Source organism: Sitodiplosis mosellana, unplaced genomic scaffold (assembly GCF_009176505.1).
Source record: "Sitodiplosis mosellana isolate CC-2019 unplaced genomic scaffold, AAFC_SMos_1.0 Smas_scaffold_6099, whole genome shotgun sequence".
Classification (NCBI taxonomy): domain Eukaryota; kingdom Metazoa; phylum Arthropoda; class Insecta; order Diptera; family Cecidomyiidae; genus Sitodiplosis; species Sitodiplosis mosellana.
In genome coordinates, this window is record NW_022601340.1 from 899878 (window position 1) to 916768 (window position 16891).

Here is a 16891-nt window from a genome sequence, read left to right on the forward strand (position 1 = left end):
CTCACTAATGGAAAAATAGCCAAGTTTTGGCATTTTATTTGTGATATTCACTTTGGAATTTCGAATGTTGAATCACATCGATATTGCGCTAAATCGGAATTAATGTTACCATTCAACAAATCAAATCGATTTATAGCCACGTGATTTATTATTAATATTAAAATTTTGTTGAATTTTCTATTCATCTTTTTTTCTCTGCATACTTTCTTTCTTTTTGTTGTGTTTTGAAAGCGAAAACACTTTTCAATAGAGATGATATTGACCCAGTATTATCATATTGGCAGTATTATTGTTCTCTGGACGATATAAGTATATATAAATTCTGATAGTACCCAGAAAAAAAAGAGAGACACTGAATGAAGAAGAGAAAACACGAAAATAAAAAGCGAACAAGAGAGAAGAAAATTGAATGGCGCTATACTATTCACTTGTTCTTCCTGCTGCGTATTAGCAAATGAATAATTCGACTATTTTTATACAAAGCCCCTACATCGTGGATGCTCTCTTCGTTCGGTCGCTCCTTCGTTTATTCTCTCTCTCTCTCTCTCTCTCTCTCTCTCTCTCTCTCTCACTCTCTCTCTCTCTTCTGGACGACGGCGGAGGGAGATGGAAGCGTAACAGACCTATAGCTAAATGAAATCGTTCAAGTGTAAAACACAAGCAGACAAGTATTGTTGTAATCCTGTTTTATTCATATTAACGAAATACCAAAAATTATAAGGGAAATCTGGCTACTTGATGCTCGTACTGGTTGATTTTTTTATTTTATCTTGCCTTGTTCTTCTTTATATTCGTCGCATTCAACTCACGATAAAACCACATAAAATGGTAGCACAGCTAGATAGATTTTTGCTGAGTGTTGAAACATTGGTGTTAAGGTTTTTATGCTTATTTTCACTTCATTCACGTTGTACACCACCACCACCACCAGTGTAATTTTTCTTCTTTCCACTGCCGGCATACTTTGGGGTAGAGAAAATTTTACATTCTCAGACAATCACCCAATCATTTACAGTTTTTCGCTGTTATCTCAGGGCCTTTCCGTTTCAATAAACGTAAATGAATATGCAATTTCTTGCGATGCATGAACGTCACAGTTCAAGCGATCGTGCACACGTTACACTTGAAATATTAAACGGGAATGCGTTCATATTTATTTTAGCAACCAATTTATCCACATATGGCAACCGTTTTTTTTTCCATTCAAGATGAGAGGGAACAAATTCGATGCTTTTTTTCAATATACTTAGCCAACTGCAGTGTTCCCGACGGAAAATCGAAAAGAATTAATTTTTCATGAATATTTGCCACAGCCTTATTTCATTTTGCAAAGAAATGTGAAGAAAAAAACCACACAAACTCTAATTTCTATACGATTTCGCCATTGCGCAGCACAGCTTAAGTCAAACTTTTCACTTGGAATAGCAGCCTGCCGAGAAAATTCAAATTTCGCGTTTGATCTCCACCCGATTGTCAAATATTCGAGAATTATCACGTTTTAAACTTAAAATTCTTCGATTTAATTTTGTTCTACTTCGAAAAGGAAAAGACTCAACGAAAGCATCTCAATGAGAATTGTGATAATATTCGTGTGAAACAGACCATGCTCAGTCGACGCATGCACTCAGTCGTCATATTCAAGGCAAGATTCAACATTTCTATTCGAGAGAAAAACTGGTTTCCTCTTATTTATGGCAGCTGCGTTTACATGGATTGCACAACTTCCATTATCTATGCGAGATTAAGTAATTGTCGGAAATGAAATAACACACAAAACATTATTTTTTTTAAATATAAGTTTTTCTCATATGCAGAGAAGTTATGGGTTGTGCAAAAAGCGTCAATTTTTCTAGTGAACGAAACATTCACTCTGTAACGCATTCACATAATATCCAAGAGTTTGTATGTGTGTGTCAAAATTCCTCGTTGTGCCAGAGTGAGAACCGCGGTTGAGTCGGTTGCACAATGCTCATTGGATAAAATTAAATCCAAATGTTATGACGCAAACTCGATGTCACTCTCTACCTACGTTGTTCGCACATTCTCTTAGTTCGTAGAAGTAACAAACCGATTCGCATACATTTGTGGTTGTGGTGTTTCCATGGATTCCTAGAAATACCATCCCCCATAAACGCATTGAGTTTATTCTATGTGCGAGGACATTATTATGACGGTAAATGGTAAGAAAAAAACCAAGAAGAGAGAGAAAACCTATTTTCCATCGAATGCCAAGGCGAAAATTGTATATATGGACTCTTTGTGTTATCTACTGAAGCAGAACTCATCTCATTATCGAAACACATCAAAAGAAAGTAATTTGGATGAAATTCTTACTCACAGCAATCAAACTGAATTATTAAAGACCGATAGCTAGTTATTTTTTTTCTTTAAGATAATCAAAGTCGATGAGAATTATTCAAAAAGTGAGTGAATTACAAATATGTGGCGCACATACTAATTTACATGTATGCGTAATGCCTTGGCAATATTACGGTTAGTTTGAAGAAGAAGAAAAGAAAGGAGAAAGGCAAAAGAAAAAAAACACTTCAAATGCTATATTATGGGAAATTCACAGGAGTGGAAAATTTGAAATGTCGTTATGTGCTTATTCGTTTGATCGAAAATCCTTCTAAAAGTTTTCCATGGGAAGAGGAGAAAAAAGCAAATAAAATCATATGAAAAACAGATTAAATTGTGGAAATGTCGTTTGAACTGAATTTTATGGAAGAGAATACTGTTTTCAGCATAATTTTTCCCTTGATTGAAACATTTCGTGCATTCAAGCGCATGTGTGAGTTTCTTGCGCTTCATTAAGAACAAACGTTGTTGCGTTAGGAATCAAAGCACGAATTTGAACTGGAATAAAAACCCGTTCATGGCAACGAATCTTATAACACTGTAAAACTTTTAACCAACAAAAAAATAAATGCCACATTCCTTCTGTGTGTTTCTTTTCCGTTTTCTCTGGTTTTTTTTTCTCTTTCTTGTCGCTTTACACACAAGAATTTGCATTGATGAAAGGATACTTGTTTCAAATCTGCGAGCATTTCCGCGCTTTCGATGGATGCGGTGGGTGCTATATCAAAATATCATATACATTTCTCTCCTCATTTCAAAGTCAAATTTTCACCGAAATACTCTGTTAGATTTGGTAATTTCGCGGTAAGCCTTGCGCTCGCACACCCTTCATTTTATTGAGTGAAGACGATATAGTCTGGTTGGAACGTCGTTTTTCCTCTCTACTATAAAGACATAAATATGATTTGTGATTATATGCATGGAGCCGAAATGTACGGAAAGATGGGTTATTTTGTGCGTGTGAGGATATCATTTGAATTTTCAATCTCAAGTAAATATTCGGAAATCTGCATACAAAATAAAGGGGAGCAAAACCGACAGATACAGAAAAAGAAGAGAAAAAAAAATAACAACGTATCATTTTGCACGAAGACGCCTCGAAATTCATGCCATTGTTTCATGTAAGATTAGTGGTTCATATCACAGTAGCGATATGTTTTCGGGGCGGAAAAATATGGTCATTGTTGAGCTGTTGAAGCATTTCGTTGTGGAAATGACTCACTTTTGGTATTTTATGCTTCAAAATGGCTCGATTTTTGGTGTGTGTGTGTGTGTGTGTGCGTATGTTGCTGTGTATGTGTGATGATATTGCCAAAGACTTTCAAAAATGAGCAGCTATTGTTTCGAAATCTTGCTAATTTTTGAGTCGCTAAATCCATAAGCATAAAGTAGCTTCTTGTGTTTTCCTCTTTTTTCTGCATCGAGCTGCACATAATCTTTTGTGCATTGTTCTTTTGACCTGAATTAGCTATTTGCGTCTGAACACATGCACATTCTGCACGTATACAATGCCATTTTTTTCTGTTTCGCTCTCTCTCTCTCTCTCTCTCTCTCTCTCTCCCGCTCTCGCTTCCACTTTTTGCTCTCACTGAACCATAATCAGAACGATTACATTTCTGCCCTAATATTTTCAGACTTTTGGCTTTGCCTTCAGGCAATGACTAGCCTAATAGAAAACAGTTCAGAGCGAGAGCGAGAGCGAGAAAAGAAAAATATTATTCATGGCACAGTGAGCTCAATACGCAAACAATAATGCCGGAGAGACGCATGAGAACAAAACCGTCGTCGCGTATGTGCTGTTTCTGCTGCTATATAACATGCGCGCATCTTGAAAAGGATGCGCTCTTTGAACAAATCAGCGTTTAAAATATTGTAAAAAAATGGGAAAATCTTAATTCAAAGTACATACACAGACATTAATGGCTGTTTGAAGTACGTGCGAAAAACGCTTTTGTTGGGATATATTCGAAACAAACGTTGAGATTTGACAATTTTTACTTAGCTCTCTCTCTCTCTCTATATATATATATATATATATATATATATATATGTGTGTGTGTCTCTCTCTATCGCAAATATTGTTGAATTTCAACAATAGATTTTTGTCTGTGCACACGTTTGATTGTTCGTATTGTATTTGGATGCAGCTTCTGCGCCAAACAAAGGACTACTTGGCAATTGTCATCGCCAATTCGTATATAGCATTTTCATTATCAAAAGACAGCACATGCCATCGCGTTGATGATTATAACCGAGTCTCGTTACTTTCGGCAATACGCCTAAAAATATCACCGATGTTAGAATCAATTTATTTAATCACACTTGCGATTCTATTTTTGTTAGGCAAAAGTCTTGGTGCTTTTGTGAGACACAACAAACGTGTGAGAGCGTTTTTTTTTTTGCAGAATTTCAATTCAATTTTGATATTGGGTATACTTTGGTTTATTTGCTGTTTTTCTTCTTCTTCAAATTTCGATTCAATTTTAAAGAGTGCGAGTTTGCCTAAATTCTTTGAATTTTCTTTCAAAAAAAAAGGTAAAAATGAGGTGAAATTGCAACAACATTAGGTGTATTTCAGTTTTTGCGCGTAGAAACGGGGCTGGAATTCTAAGAATTCCACCGAAATCGTTCGGAATCATTTTTTTCGTATATAAGACCATATTGGAGTGAAAGAGAGAGATTCCACTATTTTTCAGCGTCCCACCGGAATTATTCCGATAACTCAAGGAAGAGTGGATTGTGTGAGAAATAATTCCGGTGGGACGCTGAAAAATAGTGGAATCTCTCTCTTTCACTCTAATATGGTCTTTTGTACGAAAAAAATAATTCCGAACGATTTTGGTGGAATGACTTAAAATTCCAGCCCGGGAAACATCCTTGCTTTCGATCAACTGAATTGAGTTTCTTTATGCCGAATAAATGAAAGCATTTTCATAAATATCTTCGTTGAACTAAATACAATTTCATATTTAACTCTGTTCGATTTTAGTTGTATTTTAATCAGGAGAAAAAAACTCTGCATCTATATCTCTTGTTTTATTATGATGGAATTTTTTTTTGTCATCACAACTGTTGTGCTCCCTGTTGTCAAAGCCGTCGCGCTACTATTTGCAAACGATTACGCAAAAGCGAAAGAAGAAACGACTTTTTCGACTCACACACAATTGCGTCAAAGTGACGAGCTGGTATATTCATTTTCGAAGCGTATTTCAGCCAATTTTGCTACTAGCAGCATGCTAGTTAGCATTGTTTTCGGGTTTTTTTCCCTTTCTTTTAGGTTCGATTCTGATCACAGAATTGTATTGTAACTAAACTAAGTTACCAGTTGGTTTTTTTCAAAGACGAACCAGAAAAAAAAGACTTTGTTTTTTACGCACAATTCATTCACGTTCCATAAATATATAAAACATTTTTCATTCAAATCAGGAAAGTTTATTTGTTTTCTTTTTGCTGTTTTTTCTATTTCTCTTTGCTTCAATTCCCCTTCTCTCTCTCTCTCTCTCTCTCTCTCTCTCTCTCTCTCTCTCTCTCTCGCTCTCTCTCTCTCTAGTCTGCGTTGGAGATGTAATTGGTAGGTTCAAAGCGCCGTCTTCCGACGCAAATGTGTACTTTCATTTGGTATCCTTTTCTCGTGTCGTGTTCGTCCAACACATCGGAGAAAAAGTCATGTGTGCAATAAAATGGTAAAGCCAATGGCAAAACTATAGCTCTAATTCGATATGAATTGAGGCGATTTGACAAAGGGTGACGAGAGAAAAGCAACGCAGAAAGAAAAATATATAGAACGAGAAAAGAAAAACGAGTTCAGCACAGATGTTACGAAAATCTATCCAGCGATGAAAATTATAATCAAATAGTGTATCTTTGACGTGTGGAAAAAAAGGATTTCAGCAAACATTGCCTATTCTCGGATTAGCAATAAACGTGCCGCAAAATTGACAACTTTCTGTGTCAATTGCTTTGGATATTCTCGCTTCAGTGGTGGTGCATTTTGTGTGTGTGTGTGTGTGTGTGTGTGTGTGTGTGAAGCGAAATGGAAGAATTATTTGGCAATAGCTGGCTCAGTAGCATTGCTGCGAAACCTTTTTATCAATTTTTTTTCCTCGCCTTTACTTTCTATTTATCTATTTTCTTCTTTTTCCTGCGTGTATGTGTATGTGTGTGTGTGTGCACATTCAAAGAGCACAAGGAGTGAATCGATTTGATCCATTTCGTTCTTTGTTTTTTCTACGCTTTTGCTCCTGTTTAAATAAGGTTCCATTAAACGAACGGTTTTGACTAATAAAAAATAAATAAGCAGAAAAATGCAGAGCGTGTTTAGTGACAAGTAAACAGAATGTCCAGAATGAAGAGCAAAAGATACGGTATGTGTGTGTGGATGGTAAAATGTGTGTAGTGAAGGAGTCAGTAGTGTTGAGAGTGTAAAAGCATTCTTGAGGAGGAAATGTATCAACATGTCAAGAGTATCGATAGCTAGAGCATTTGGTTCTTCTATATATATTCAGTGGTAAGTCAAGGGCGGAATCGAAATGAACGCATTGCACGGTTGTCTTAAAGTGAACTAAATTTCGACACATGATGGGTGACAGTAATGAAAGAATGTATGTGTATATAATGCATGGTATATTGAGGCTTACCTTTAACCACCGCTGCCAAATCGCTGTCGATCGAGCTAGACGATGGTTTCATAGATGATTCTAGGTATTCCATGTTAAAGCTTTTTTCATTTGAATCTGGTTATCGAAATTAAAATTTGTTTGATGATTCTAGCTCGCTGTCGTCTCCACTGCCGCTCTCTTCCGCCGCTCGCTTCACCTTCCCGTCCTATCCCTCTTGCTCGTTCACTTGTGCAATTCGTGCGTATTTATACACACTGTAAATTCTTATTTGCTTATGCTGCTGCTGTTGCTGTTGCTGTTGCTGTTGTTCAATTCGAATAAATGTATCATGCCGTTGGTGTTTGGTGGTTGTCATGAGTGTGGCATTCGAACTATTTTGAATTCATTGATGTGAAACTTAATCCGAAGCGATTAAAAGCGCACACACGCACGCACCACAAAATTCAATTCCTCAGTTCTGAGTCCATCATTTATAAAATATTTTTTTCATTTTCATCACGGTTATTTTCTTGCTCTTTTTTTTCGTATGTCGCGTGTATGTGTTAAAAATCGGTGGTTCCACTATGTTTTATAAAACATGCCGTCTTTCGTCGTGGTCGTCGCTCGTTCACTCGCTTCTAAATTTAAATAAGCACTTTAAAATATTATACCGAGTCACAATCAAAGGATACATGTATTTACACACACATATGTATGGTTTTAATTCACATCGTTTTTTTAACAGAAAAAAAAAATATAGACCGAATAAGGAAAAAAAAATCCTTTTACTCAAAACATTCTCCAAATTAAAATTCGAGTGATGAATAAAGGAATTAACACGAGAGAGAGAGAGAGAGAGAGAGAGAGAGAGATAGCGAAAAAAGAGAGAGGGAATAACGAACATAAATGAATTATATCGAAACGGTAATTTGAGCTTTTACTAGATTCACACATTGAAAGTAAGTTAATCATGCGCCGAGCTCTAGCCAAGCGTCGCTCATTGAAAATTACATTTTATCTTGAATGAATTATCCGTCTATGTTCTATATAGATAAATAACATCACCACTTTTCCCACTCATTTCACACATATAGACAAACAGAATACAGGTACAGGCACCAATATAGACACAAAGTGTGCAGAGCAGCGCCAAAAGTGAAATGAATGAATGAGTGTGTATGTCGAACAACTGTCACGCCCTCTGGATGCACATTTATGTGATTTCAATCCACGATAATTGGAAATCTTTCATGCTTTGTGTGCTTTGGATTAAAATGTTAATGAAAAACCAGGCAAAAATATGCACGAATGCCACCGTATAAAACGAAATTAATCACCAGCAATAGAACGAAACAGTGTGAGAGAAAGAGAAAAATAGAAGCGAAAGTGAGAAGTGAAACAAACACAAAAAAAAAGTTCGTTTCACCACAACAATTGTTCGTTGTGGTCCATAGGTTTATGTATGTTTATTTTATGGAACCGTATTGCCGAGATATTTTAATTTGCGCACAGAATAGAATATAAATTGAAATCAACTGAAAACAAAATTGCATTAATTATATCTTTTAAAGTGGTTTTGTTTCTGTATTTTGGTTGCCTTTCATGCTTTCGCCTTTTTCTTCGTCTAGTTTGGAACTATATAGTTTGGTTGTTTGGTTGTTCTCTATTGCGCGTTTCATTTGCCTGTTGTACTAGCTACACCGTGGATTGGATGCTCTACTCTGCTCCACTCGGATCGGCTCTGTATGCGTCCAATATCGTGTAGTATTCTCGTGTATTGTCCAGTTGACAGAGAGACTGACATAGACACCACATACAGAGAACGAAGCGATAGAGGCAATGAGAGAGGGAGAGAAAAATGCATTTGGCGAACTATTTTATGTAACGAAATACAAATAAAATGATAGAGATACCGAGTGATTGCTACCATTTGGGTCATCTATAATTACTTTTAGAATCAAAGTTCTGTTTCATCGTGCTCCGTTCATCTTTAAAATAATGTGTGAAAATATAGTGAATAGAGGTGATAGAATAGTGTGTGTGTGTGAGTGTGATATTCATTCGCTATGTAGATAACGTTTTTTATATATATAAATACAGAGAGAGAGAGAGAGAGAGAGAGAGAGAGAGATAAATGTATGTGTATGGGATGAATAGGGGCAGCCGACTACGATAAGTGTATTTCTATCTGATTGGTGTTGTCTTTTTTTATTCATTACAACCTGAAATAAAATGAAACAATGCAAATTAGATTAGTGGTGGTACGGGAAAGGTAAACGGGCGGCGAAACAGAGATGGATAGATGGATGGAGAAAAAGATGAAGAGAGTGAATAACGGGCGCGTGAGATTGAGTGAGAGCGCGAAAGAGAAAAAAAAAGAGAGAGAGAGACCGCGCGTGAGCTGTAAATTTATTTTAGCCTGTTTTCGGAATTGACACAATACACACATTCAGCGATGTGAAGCGGGAACCGGGTCAAAGAGCACTGTACAAATTTGCGGTTCGAAAACCATTACACAAATTCGATTTGATTGAATGCACGGTACGTGGAAATATGCTGTTTGTCGAAAATGACGTTATGGAGTACATGCGAAAAGTGGAAAAATCGCTCTATGGAACACAGCTAAGTGGAATCGTAGCGCAGCACAGCACAGCATAGCATAGCATAGCATCATGGGCGAAGCCAATCTAAGCCAAGCCGCGACACGAGCACAATAAAGCAGTGCCTCGCAATGGGTATGATTGCTTCGACACTTTGGTGGTAAGAGCATTACACACAGTCAGCAAGTGGCGGGATAAAGCGACTCCACTTGTTTGCCATTAGACGTTTCCATAGTGCGTTCACCACAAATATACACAAACGCGGGTATGTTTTTGCGTGGGGTGCATCAAGGTTAATGCGTATAATATTCTGTCGGGGAGGTTTTGTATCGTGTGTATGCTTGTTGTTCATTTGTTCGTTGGCTCGTCATTCGATTGTTCTATCAAATTCTATGAGCCATCGTTGGCTTATTGTGGCTGTCTTCGGTGCTGCTACTGCTTCAGCCGCCATTGCCATCGCCACCGTCGTTGAGTGTCAAATTAAGTGAGTGCGATTGGTGTGTATTATGCAGTAGTCCCATTCGGAAAACAAATTAAACTATTTTGTTGTGCTAGAAAAGTGCCAATCAAAAGTTTTTATTGCTGGAAATGGGCCAACAACGTACGCGCGCTCGTTCAGTCGCTCGTGTCTCTTCCACACACACACACACACACACACACTTCCATTCAGTCGAATTTTCTGAAGCCAGGAAGTTTATATAAGTTTTTCTTTAAGGACGGAAAAATTGTTTTCGATGCACCATAAAGCGTTTCAATGTTGGAATATAAGTCAGTTTAATTCTTCACAAAGTGATAAAATATCATCAAACCGCAGGATTTTTGTTATTTGCATGCTCTCTTTCTTCTCTCACACAACTGCATATTTCCTTGTTTCCTCTTGTCGTTTGTTTGCTTACACGAATTCTCCGATGAGTACAGAGAGTGAAAATGCAGTTTGTATGTTGCCTGATGAAAAATGCACCAAATTTGCATGCCGAATTCCTTAAGACGTTGCCATGCCATGCCTCACCATGCATACTGTACATGTCGTATTTATGTCTATGTGTGTCTGTGTCTGTGTCTCTCTGTGTGTGTGTGAGCGTACGTTTGTATGCTCGTATGTTTGTTGCAATAGGGCGATTAAAAATGAATGTGCATTTGAGCACATTTTGAGCACATTTTGAGATGACGTGCCGTATTCCAATCGCTCTCTCACTCTCTCACCCTTCTCATAATGATGTTGAATGCCTTAACAACAGAGAGAGAAAAATGGGGGTGGGGGGGAATTTATGATTTTGGTTCGGTGTTAACGACATCATCCAAAGCATCTGGAACATGTATGTTTCATCTCAAAGCTCTCACTCACAGCGCTCAAGCGCCCACCCCGAAAAAGCACATTGAAGTACACATTGGCAACACGCCAAAATATTATATTCGATACATGTGAAGAAGCCCCTTCGAGCGATTGTTCCCTTGTGCCTTGGTGTGCTTTCTCTTATTTCATTCGATATGTGTGTATCTTCTGTGTGCACGCCCGTAGTGCCCGTGCATGCTTTTGCCTTCTTCTTCATCTTGGGCTTCGACATGTGTATGAGTGTGTGAGTGCGATATGTTTTGTGTACTAATAAGAAAATAATTGACAAAAACTTTTCGTCTATTGAAATCCATTGGCTTTGTATGAATAAGTTAAATGTCGATGTGCTTAAGTTTGAGACTTAGACTCTGACTCTGGATGATGTGCTTGTGAGTGAGTGAGTGAGCAGTGTGTGCATGTGCATGCATGTGTTCAGAACGAACATTCATCACACACACACACACACACACACACACATACGCAACACACACAACTGAATAAATTGTTCACAAATTTTTATCGAAAAATTTTAAACAACAAACAAACAATCAAACTCTATGAAAGTTTCATGAAAATTCAGAAGTTGAATACAAAAGCAACTGAATTTGAATTGTATTCAGTAGTTTTAGCATGATCATGACTTCATGAACCGTTTCCAAATGAGGCGTACCATAACTTGTTCATATAATTTTTTTTGGCTCTCTTTCTCTCGATGTGTGTGCGAAAGTGTGGTGCGCGCCTTGGCAAAAGAACCATCTCTTGTTCGCACCATTTGTGGGAACATTGCAAATAAATACGGACACATTACTTTTTGCCATGCGTTTGGCTTTGCTCCCAACAATATCAACTGAACAAAATAGACTGCGTCTTCCCATTTGTCTCCCCCGTCTTTTACCATTCATTCAATTTAACAAAACGAACGAACGAAGGAAGAAAACAACAAAAGCCGAATAGAATAGAATAAAATACAACGAACACAGAGGATTGGTTCTATAGTGATGGAAGGAGCATAATGTATAGTTCGAAACCATTTTGAAAATGGGCTGCTTTTTTTTCACTTTGGCGACTCTCGGCATACATACAAACATATATATATATATATATATATATATATACACTAATGCTCACTTCAGACTTGCTCGAAATTGGGTTTAAAATGCGTATGCGCATCAATTAATCGGCAACTCTGTCTCTCTAAACATTTATTGGTGCTGAACTATTCACGATTCGCGTTTAGTTGCGAAACGCAGAGAGAAGCATTTTTATAGCAAATCGCATCACGGATATAAAATCCGTGGCAAAAAACATGAGTGAAATAGCTCCTAATTGTTTTTTGCCATTAAAATAATTTTTCGTACAATGCAAGAAGCAACAACAACATCAACAAAAAACGTTTATTGATTGCAATTTCCTTGGCACAGGAAAAAAAATTCCTGCCAACTTTACTTTATTATAAAAGCACCAGCGCATGACTGAATGTACCTCATATTACATCGTATGCACTTGTCTAACATCCGTCGTTGTCGTCGTCATCATCATCGTCATCGTCATCGTCATCGTCTCGAGTTCAACATCGTAATATCACACGACAGCCGCCAGATTTTTCTTACCTTCCAACCGTAAAATGTGCTTCAGCCAAACTTTGTCTTCACTCATTCAGCGAAGCGAACGAGGAATCACACGCGATGTGACATGAATTCAATGATTGAACAAAACAGCGACAAAAAAGCGATTCATTTGGAATTATTTATCGAACAATGTGCCGAAAAAAAGAAGAGAACGGTCGAATGTTTTAGCAATTATAAATTGTCTCGCTTATTCACGAATAAAATAAAAAATCATTTCAGATCAATCAAAATGATAACAACTTCTAGTCAACTTCGGCACCGTCGTTTAGGCAATATTTAATATCATGCGCTGCATGAAAATGGCTAAAGCCTGATCCTTATACCACACATGAATATTTATCGAGTTATATTCGAACTTTTTCCAATAAAATTCCGTATTATTATCATCATCATCATCATATTTTTTTGTCGTCGTCGTTGCCTTATGAGCAAAGTAACGTGTGTATTACACTTCTTTTTTTCTCACATGCGATAATTTTTTTTCCCTGTGCTGTTGCTCTCTTTTATTTGATTCCAAAAGCAGCATTTCTGGCAATCCGGATTCCAGATAAGTAAAATTGATTTCATTCACTCGGTGTCACACAAATGTGAGAGTGCGATTGCGTGAGAACGTACGTAAAGATATTTTTTTTTCCCCCGTTGCTGTTATGTTCGGTGAGAACGTGGAGTGGAGTGGAGTGTGGTTGATGTCTTTACGTTGATATTTACTTTAGTTGTACCCTTTTTGGAAATTGAGTGGGAACCAAAGGAACGTGGAATCAGGCTAAGGCTGTGTGCGTCTTCATGGGAGTGCGAATTGAAGAATCCGATGAAAGATTCGTTCATTCATTCGTCTCAAGGTGTGTATGCTGTATATATATATGTGTGTATGTGTATTATTTCGCTCTTGTTAAATTAGCTAATAAATTGAATGCTCATGCTTGGCACAGCCCGAGCGGAATGGAATTTCTATTTGATTTGGTGGAAAGCATTCGCATTTCGGACTGTGTTAGACATTAGGCGTCGGATTTTTTTTTTCATCGTTGGCTTCTTCTTATTGTTGTTGTTGTTGTTTTCTCTCTTCTTTCTACCTTTTTGCGCTGATGGCAGCCGTCGGACGCGCTAGACCAAACGATATACACGAGACCAACAGCGACAATAACAGTGCATAAGAATAAAGAGAAAAGAAGTGAACAACGCATACATCGTCTTGAATAAAACGCACAACGATGAACAGATGAAGTATGCACACACGCGCCAACTGCCACTTTGTATCAAAATATGTATACGCATATAATGTTGTGGTTGCTCCTCGATCCCCTCTCACACTCTCCACATTTCACATTTGGTCCGAAATGCTTATCGGTTCAATTTCTCAAATGCTATTTAAACGGGCTCAATCCTCATACATATATTAATAGATTGGTGCGTTTTGAAATCAAAAACTTCCATTCAAAAAACTACTTTTGATCATATTTATGCGCTCGAAGGCTTGCACCGCACTAATACCATCCTTTTCAAAACGACTCCAATCATGGATTTTGCGCTGGTAAAATAGATTGAGGCTCACTTATTCTCTCTATTGCTCGCCGTCTTTCTCACTCTATGTCTCTATCGCTTCTATCTCCCTTTCGCATACACTATCGCTCGTTGTCTATTTGCTCTCATTCATTTCTTTCGCACATACATACATACACAGAAAAAGGTCTATATTTTCCACGAAATTATTTATTAAGCTAATCTTTTCTGAACACATACCTGAATTTTCTTTGCTTCGCACTCCCCCAGAATAAAAAAAAATCCCTCAATTCAATTGCTATCGAGTGAAATGCATTGCACATTTCGCTTTTGACCGTGCTTTCCCTTTCATTCGTCGTCGTTGTCGTTTTTGGTAATGATTTCCATTTCATTCCATTCTCGCGCGTTTTTGGCTTTAGCACACTTTCAACAACTTGGTGCTTTGGGTCAACATTTCGTTCGAATAGACTATTGACAACGATTGTGCGAGGCGAGCGCGCGCGCTCTTTTTCGTTCACTCTCTCTCATTAATGTGGTGGCTGTTTGGTACATTAAGCAGGAATAAAAAAAATATAATAATAATAAAAAGAAGAGGAAGACAACAATAATTTGGCGCACGCAAAAGGGAGACACACAGTGAGACAGAGACAGAGACACAGGGGCAGAGAGAGAGAGAGAGAGAGAGAGAGAGAGAGAGAGAGGGAGAGATTTAGACAGAAACGGTCGTGTCGTGTTGTGTGTTGTGTCGTCTCATTGTCAAGAAATCCAAATAGTCTCATAAGTAGGACCGAAAACCGCAATATTTGTTTTAATTTCAGGACAAATATCAAAATAACAAATCACACAATTCATAGTGACGATAGCGTATATTAAATTACAAGAAAAGAAAACACTCTCGCAACACACTTGCTCGCATTCGTATTCGTTCTCTCTCTCCGTTCGTGCTGTAACGACCGAAAATGAAAATGAAGAGGAAAAAAGACGACGAGAAAAAGAAGAGGATGAGGCAAAAGAATATACTTTGTTCACAATTTATTTTATTTTATTTTTTCTCATTCTTCGTCTTCGTTGTCGACTTCTTCTACTTCTTTTTACATTCACGATGGAAAATACGACTCGGTCTCTCAGATAGGAGAGTAATAATAAGAGCCACTTTCTCTCTAGCTCTCCTGCTCTACATATATATATATATATATATATATACCGTATATATTTTTGTGTACTATTCATTTGGAGATGTTTATAGAAGATAACAAGTAACCTTTCTGGATGCTGTACTCTCTCTCTCTCTCTCTCTCTCTCTGTGTGTGTGTGTGTGTGTGTGTGCGTGTGTCACTGTCCTTCTTTCTGCATTCTTTTTCTCACGTTTCTGTATTTTGGCAACAATACCACTGTTGCTTTATCAAAATTATATATTATTTACTATTATTATTATTGTTATTATCATCATTATTATTATTATGATTTTTCCTTCGTTGTTCGTTTTTCGTGCGCTTTTTTTATTTGGTTTTATATTATTGTTTTGATTTTGATTCCAGCCACCATCACACGAGTAATCGGGACACGGAAAACTGTCGTTTTACTCATATGACGACAACTCACGAATAAATAATAATTGAATCGTGCGAAAACAAAAAAAAAAAATTCATCAACCAGAGGCAAACAACAAACTCAAAGCCAAAAATTATTTTCAAGTCCTCCCTTTTATTCGAATAAAACAAAAATAGAATTTACATAATTCTTGAGCTCATTCTATTTATTTTCTTTTTGCTGGACTTTTTTTCATTTTCGCTAACTTATTTTTTTCTTCTTTCTGTTCGCGTTTTTACTTTTGTATAATTGCAACGGATCGTTCTTTTTTGCTCTTTGTTGTCGTGCTTACGTATCTTTTGTATTTTCACCGCCTTGATATTTATTCATTGGCAAAAAGTACTAATTAAAATGACGAAACTGTAAATCTCAACGAAAACCGATTTCGAGAGGGAAAAAACCAAAAAAATTCAAACAATAACAGAACCAGTGCAACAAACAGAAAAAAAAAGTTTACTTTTTATTAGTTTGCTTCGGCTATAAACTTTTGGACCGTTTCGACGTTCGTTTCTTTCCTTTTTTTTACTCTCTCTCTCTCTCTTTCTCTCTCTGTCGTTCGCCAGTATTCTTTACTTTTCCATCAACGGAATTAAAACAAAACAGTTTTATACTAACATACGAAAACGAATTCTGTTTTTTTGCTATTCTGAATAATCACAACGAATTTACGGCCCATGTTCATGCTTGAAAAGCAACACCCTAACTGAAAATAAAGTGAAATGCTGACGGCAGCACGCCTGAGATATCAGTATCGTGAAATATTCCAAGTGGATGAGCAAGCGAATACACCATATAAATACGCGTTCACTGGCTCTCACCGTCACACCAATGCTTTGTTTTCCACAACAGAAGCAGCAGCAGCAAGCTCTATGGCATCATAGCCATCGTACACTCGGTGTGTGTATCGCGTCGTGTCGTGTGTTGTTCGCTTCGTATGCTTTGGTTGCTTTGCTAGCTTGCCTTCGTATAAAAACGTACACATCGCATCGCCACTGTGTGTATTGTTGAGAGAGAGCACGGTTTACGATGGAAACGAAGCTATCGGCAGCATTCAGCGAAGGCAAAGCCAATGCCAAAGCCAAAGCCAAAAGGAAAAGAAGCAGCAGAGCAAAAGTGTTGGTACAAAATCTCGAGAATGGCTGCACATACTAGCGAGAACAGCAACAACGAACAGTGACAACCGAACCAAGTCAACAGCAGCATCAGTACATCGTACAGCTCACGCAACATCCAAACCGATATTTGAGATGTGATTTACTTTAAGCTGTCGAAATTTTGCGTATGATT

The 16891-nt window shown here is 37.4% G+C and overlaps 1 protein-coding gene across 8 annotated transcripts in view; it reads right to left on the bottom strand.

Annotated features, from left to right (window-relative positions):
• LOC129573512 (5-hydroxytryptamine receptor 2A-like) overlaps positions 1–16299 on the bottom strand; it is a 39656-nt gene extending 23357 nt beyond the window's left edge. Inside the window, exons 1-3 of one of the 8 annotated variants that reach the window (XM_055454051.1) lie at positions 16220–16294; positions 14255–14553; positions 6996–7594 (exon numbers count right to left, since the gene is read on the bottom strand). In XM_055454051.1, the coding sequence (XP_055310026.1) occupies positions 6996–7068 (73 nt within the window). In that variant the 5' untranslated portion in view covers positions 7069–7594; positions 14255–14553; positions 16220–16294. Of the gene's footprint in view, positions 1–6995; positions 7612–14254; positions 14554–16061 lie in introns of all 8 variants that reach the window. The other 7 variants (XM_055454052.1, XM_055454049.1, XM_055454056.1 and 4 more) reach the window with 7 other exon arrangements.
• Between the last annotated feature and the right edge of the window lie 592 nt (positions 16300–16891).